This window comes from Lynx rufus, unplaced genomic scaffold, assembly GCF_022079265.1.
Source record: "Lynx rufus isolate CCGP_SWC_20201006 ecotype Redwood Valley unplaced genomic scaffold, mLynRuf1.p SCAF_5, whole genome shotgun sequence".
NCBI lineage: Eukaryota > Metazoa > Chordata > Mammalia > Carnivora > Felidae > Lynx > Lynx rufus.
In genome coordinates, this window is record NW_025814867.1 from 33,476,333 (window position 1) to 33,483,109 (window position 6,777).

General features: G+C 39.4%; 1 protein-coding gene across 1 annotated transcript; it reads right to left on the bottom strand.

The window, feature by feature from the left end:
- Positions 1 to 505: 505 nt before the first annotated feature.
- Positions 506 to 1,011, bottom strand: LOC124526205 (gametocyte-specific factor 1-like). Its single transcript, XM_047099022.1, is given in 2 exon segments — positions 506 to 808; positions 811 to 1,011. Coding segments are annotated over 2 exon segments (504 nt in total).
- Positions 1,012 to 6,777: the final 5,766 nt, after the last annotated feature.

A 6,777-nucleotide genomic window follows, 5' to 3' on the forward strand; every position in this document is an offset into this window, starting at 1 on the left:
TTATTTAGAAAATACAATACTCAATTGTTAGTAAACAAAAAAAGCAGCTTTATATGAAGAGTTATTGTACAACTATGAACTATTTCATTAGTTAGCTCAGAAATGCAAATAGCATCTTAGCTACTGAGCAGCATTGGGTGTTTGGAAGAAACAGGCCCACAAAGCTAAAGTGACCTTGTCATCCTAGGCATCCTGGGATGAGGACCCTATGGCCTTGACCAGAGGCCAACACCCTTTCCTGGTGACCCCTCTGACCAGTCCAACGAGCACTGTCTTTAGGTCACCCTCATGCTGGCTTAAAACCAGCTAATGTTGACAGAGCACTTAGTATACTAAGAGCTTTATAAGGACTATCTTTTTGATAGTCCTTTTTTTTTTTCCACCTTGAAAGTCACAGTTTATCTTTCTACAATTAGATTAGGAGGAAAAAAAATGAAGAACCCATTGGTAGCAGGAAGAAGCAAGAGTCTTCTAGGATCTGGCATTTGATGAGATAGATATTCAGTTACTGTGCATTTCCATTGTTTTTCCATGGCAGAACATATGGCGGAGACTTGGGAACACGCATGCCTGAAGCCAGGTTACTCTTATGTTCCATAACTATGTTGCTTGCAGGGCTGTTTTTGCCACAGTAGTTGGCTGTGCCCCAGACAAATGAGGTGCTGGTCTGTTCCCACAGATCTTTATCCCAGTCTTCATTGAAAGGAGGGCACTGCCAGGTGCTCTCGGCCAGAGTCTCTTGTCCAAGGTTCCTGGTTTGGTTGACAACATCCTGCTCAATACAACTTTTATCGCCACAGCTTGAGATATATGGTGGCTTATTGTGGCCCGAGGAACCTGGTGGTGAGCATTGAAGGGACAAGTAGCCAATTTGTTTGCAACATCAGGATGATTCTTTCTGCACTGGATAAGATGATAAGGAAACCTGCAGGCCCTGATCTGGTGGTTTTTATCATAGGGGCATTGTAATAGCTTTTCAGGGTCCAGGGAATCGACGTAAGTTTCTTCCATGTTGGAAATGATGGAGCTGAATCCAAGTGCTGGTCGAGACACCCTCTTCCCACAGTCGCTTTCTCCGGACCTCCAGGCCCCAGCAACGCTCACTTCCGTCCCCCCTATCTTTTTTAATTTATTTATTTTTTATTGTCAAAACCATCAGAGTTTAATAAAAAATGACTCTAACAGTTCATCTTAACAAGTGATTATCCATGATAGTCAAAATGTATACACAAGGTAGTAATCTTCTGTTAATCATTAATGCTCTTTTCTCCTGCAATCATGAGTCATTAACTTCTGGATACTCATCTTTAAAGAGAAGGCTCCATTACTATATACGAACTGTAAAATAACATGTGGAAAAAGGAGATCCCACTCAAGTGGGTAGTAAAAGGGATTCAGAATATAATTCACTTTGGATGATCAATCCTAGAGTTCTATGAAAATGAAGATCAAATGCACATCATTAAGAGTCTCCAGCATAGAAAGTCAATCTCCCATCCAGGCTTCCTACTTATATGTCCTCTTTGCAAGCCTTTCCCAGATGTTCCCAAAGTGATGTCTCAATATACCTGTCATGGTCTGTAGACAAGAAGCATCCTATTGTCTTCCTGGATCTCCCAGTCACTGGAAAAAGTTGCCAGGTGCTGCCCTTGAGAACAATTTGAAAACTAGAAAAGGTTAGAAAACATCCTTCTGTTCTCTTGAGTGTCTGGAAAGATGGCATCTTGGAAATTGACTCTGTGAGGCAAGAGGTTATAATTTTCATCCATCCTGAGGAAGAAGAAATAGGAGTAGTCCTGGACCATGGTGGCAATGTTCCCCATTCTACAGATGAGAAAACTGAGGCTTGGAGATGTCAAGTAACTTCCTCAAAGCTGCACAGGTTGTAAGTTGCAGAGCCTGAAGGCAAACCCAGGCAGCTTGCTTTAAAGTCTGCTCTTGTAGCCATTAGGTACTATCTTCCCTTTTGCAAAGTAGAATTATCCCATTTCAGGCCCTCTGGTAACTGTACAGTTAAGAAATGCTAAAACAAACCACCACCACCACAAACAACAAAAAAAAACACAAAAAACCTCTGGAGGAGCAGTTGTCAGAAGACCCCAATTTTTCTTGTAATGTCACCTTTATGTATGGTGTCAACAAAATAGAATTGTCAAGAGAAGAGGGAGCCTAGATGCAGACAAGCAGAACTCAGCAGGAGGAACTCATTGCTCATGGGAGCAGTGGTCTGGTGACCTTCGGGTCAGTCCTCCCTGGCCCCACATAGATGGAGCTGCTGCAGGGTTGCCACCATCTGCCTAGGTATGCTGAGGCTGCTAATCCAGGTCAGCTGGCCTCAGACTCCTGTGATAGGACCTAAGGGGTCAGTGAGGGAGTGGCTACCTCAGGGCATGTGTGAAGGGCTGTCCTGGCCAAGGTGCAAGTGATAGACTTTTCACAAGTCTGGAGAGAAGTCCAGCTACTCCTCATACCCTCTTCACAGGTATCGGAAGAAAACTCTAGAATCTTCCCCTAGATTATCTCTATATATAATGGTTCAAAATGAATTACTGATGATCAATATTTAACTTCAATCTAAAAATATAAGAAATATATTTACCCTTTTAATTTATGGGTTGACACTGGCACCCTCGCTGGTCCGCTTATCACAGGGTTGTCATAAAGGGTTCTCCTGGTTCCCTGATGGAAGCAAGTGAATGCCCCACGGGGCCCTCACTTATCAGACACATCAACTGTGTTATGTGATCAAATGAGCCTAATTAAATAGAAGTATGGGCTGCATCATCATTACTAACAATGTAAGCACATGTGAGCAGTGAGAAATAACAGAGTCAATGGACACCGTATACCCAAGCTCAACAGTGGCTATCATACCAGGTCAAAACAGTGGCAAAGTAGTCAGATCTGACAAGAAATTGGCACTAAAAATAAAGTTGAAAAAGACTATAGTAATAATTTTATACTCATTATCATTTAAAATGAACCTGACTCTAGGAATATATTATAACTTTAGCTGGTACCTAATGGTAAAACTATCATATTAGCCAAAATTGTATCTATAATTTCTTCAGTGGTGTTTAAAGTTTTGGGAGACATGATGTCAAGCTATCTGAAATTTCACTGGACTAGATAAAAATCAAAAGGCTCCTTTTTGACGTTTCTTAATACAGAAGTATTTCGAGTAAATGAACAAATATTTAAAGGTGCAGGCTCAAATTTTTTAATTGATAGAGATGAATTAAAGGGGAGTTTGGAGATCTCAGCTCAGCTGGAATATGCCCTAGATCCTTAACAAGAAACACAACAGCATTTCTCCCCTGATAGTGGCCCACTTAATGGCAGTTCTGCCCCTCCTGGGTCATACACACACACACTCACACTCTCTCACACACATACATGCTCGCTCTCTCTCTCACAAACTCATATCAACAAGCTCACATACTCTCTCTCTCACACACACACACACACACACACTTTCTCACACACTCACACATGCTCACAAACATACAATCTCATACACACTCTCACACACTTTCTCATACACACCCTCTCACACACTCACTTACAAACTCACCCACACTCCTATACACACACTCTCACACCCTCTCACTTTCTCACACACCCTCATACACTCTCATGTACACACACACACTCTCACATACTCTCGCACACTCACATACACACTCTCAAAACTCTCTCTCACACATATACTCACATTCATTCTTCTCTAAACATATTTCTCCCTAAACCTGCACATGTACCACTTTCCTCACTCCTGATATGCAATTTTATTTTAACAATACTATTCCAAACCCTTTTAATAAAGGAACTAGAAAAATATTTATCAAAAACTCCCAAAGATAGCACAAAAAAGAAATACAGACTAATCATTCTACAGATGGTGATACACAATTCTGAAATAAAATATTAGCAAATAAAATATAGTAGTTCCTTAAATAAAAAAGTAGAATTCATTCAAGAATGTAATAAGGGTTAAATATTAGGAAATATTCTCATATAATTCATTATATTAGCAAGTCAAATGATGAAAACAGAGTGATCATCTCAATAGATATAAAGAAACCATTTGGAAAAATTCAATATAAATTACAATAAAAATTCCAAGGAAACAGAAATTTTAACTTGATATGTTTGCATGTGTATAACAGGTAAACATGTACATACACACATATGCTGACATATATGTGCAAGATTAATACATAATTCAAAAGCCAGAATTATGCTTAATGTTAAAGCACTAGAAGACTTCCCATTGGACTGAACACAGTATCATGGTTTTAGGTTATGTGGAAAATCCAACAGAATCAACCGAAAACTATTAGAAACAGTAAGAGAATTTATTAACATAAATGGCTGCAAACTTAACATAAAAATGAGTTTTCCTGTATTCAAGTAACAACCAATTAGAAAAGATATTAAAGTGAAAATATCCCATTTAATATCGCAACCAAAAATAATCCTTCTACTCCCATCCCCCCCAAAAAGGAATAAATTTTGAAATAACGTAAAAAGACCACTATGAGGAAAAATTTCTACTCACTTCTGAAGAAAAACAACAACAAATATTTTAATAGAACGGAATGCTTTCCTAGTGAATGGCAAGATTAATGAATGAAGTTAATTCCTCCATGTGGATCTCTACATTCTATGTTATGCCAGTCAAAAATCTGCATCATTTTTTATTTAATAAATCATATTTAAGTTTACCTACAAATTAAATAAGGCAGGATAGCCATAAAATCTTTGAAAAAAGGAGGAGTAATGGAGGAGACTAACTCAACTACATATTAAAATACATAATCAAGCTACAGTAATCAAAATTTGATAGGATTACAGGCACCTGGGGGGGCTCAGTCAGTTGAGTTTCTGACTCTTGATATCAACTCAGGTCTTGATCTCAAGGTCCTAAGTTCAAGCCCCACACTGGGCTCTGTGCTGGGCATGGAGCCTACTTAAAAACAAAAAAACAAAACTTGCATAGGATTAAATAGAAAATTTAATGGAACAGAGCAGAGAATTAGGGGGAAAAAAAGATCCAATACATGTGGGAGTTTTGTACATGGTAAGAGTAGCATTTTGACTCAGCAAGAAAAAAGATGGATTATTCAATAAACAGTGTTGGGGCAACTGGCTAGCTGTTTGGGAAAAAATAAAACCTGATATCTATTTCATTCCTTACATTAACTTGAATTCCGGATGGGGCAAAGATTTAAACATCAAAAAGATAAAACCATAAAAGCACAAGAAGGAAACTTTTTATAGACAGAAGCCCTCTCTAAGCATGGCACAAAACCTATAAACCATTATGGGAAAGATTAATAAGGTGAACTATACACATTTTAAAGCCTCTAAAGTTAGAAGTAGCTACTAAAATTTAAAACAAACATACACTTTGACTTAGAAATTGCATTTCTAGGAATTTATCCTATATCTATACTCAGAAAATGTGGGGGAAGAAAGGAAAGAAAAAGAAACAAAAGAGAACCATATGTGTAAGGATGCTCATTGCAAGATTATTTACAATAGCAAAAGAACCCCTGCAACAATCTAAACATCCATCAATAGGGGACCAATTAAGTAAAATATAGTACTAACAAAGGATGAGACACATGTAATCACTAAAAAGAACATGGTAAGTCTATAAGTGCTACTCTGGACAGCAAGCCAAAATGCAATTCATTGAAAGGAAGCAAGATACAGATCACAAAAAGGTCATTATGCACACAAGTGTTAACACGAGCATCTATAGTACTTTGTAATGTATAAAAACTTTTTATCTATTATCTATCAATTACATCTCCTTTCTCCCCAGATCACAGCCTCTTTCTCTACCAGCTTTTTCCTCTCAGCAGGTAGAACGTGTTCCAGAGCATTCTCCGGCCCTTTTAATGGCATGGTACAGAGAGATGACAGTGTATACATGACATACTGAGGATGATTAGATGAGGTTGCACATGCCAGAAGCACCCTGTGGTGGGGGAGCTCCACCCCAAGCTGGGGTGGAGGGGAGCAGTGATCAGTATAGGTATACTATAGCCCAGTATGCTGGTATACTGTGTGGGAGCATTTCCTCAAGAGGCCTGGCAGCTCAAGCCTTGAGTTGTAGATACAAGGGATTGGTTTGCGGGGGAAGGTGAAAGGGGAATCTTGTCCTGACACATTCTGGGTCAGTGGGAAAGACAGGGCAGCATCAAAGGAGGAGTTGAAGGGAGAGATCTGAGGGCTTGCGCCCAGCCAGGCAGGTTCCGGACCTTGGGAAGATATGCCAGCTGTATCCCTTTCCAGGGATTGCAGACAGGATGATGCTTGGGGGCTATTAGGTTTTGTCCTAAGATGAGCAAGTTCTGCCAAGGTGAAGCACGGAAAAAGTGGCACACATGGAGCTATACAGAGGTGGGACTTCCAGCTGTGCTACTTTCTAGTTATGTGACCTTGGGCAAGTTTCATCATGTCTCTAGACAAAGTGATCTCATCTGGGAAATTAGGTTAGTAACTAACTTGCAGGAAGCAGGAGAAGGAAACAAATGTGTGTTGCTTTTGCTTCAAGCATGGAATCCTCTTTTATTTTTATAACAATCGTGCCTTCAAGACAACACTTACAAGTAGGTATATCAAATTTCATGGGTGCTAAGAAGGTTCCTTAATCCCTCCAAATCTCCTCACATGTCCATATGATCACTAATGCCTAAAACTTCTTCAATCCACAGAAAAGTCTCATTTCTCTCTGTCTTTTCCTCCTTCCCAGTGACCCTCCCT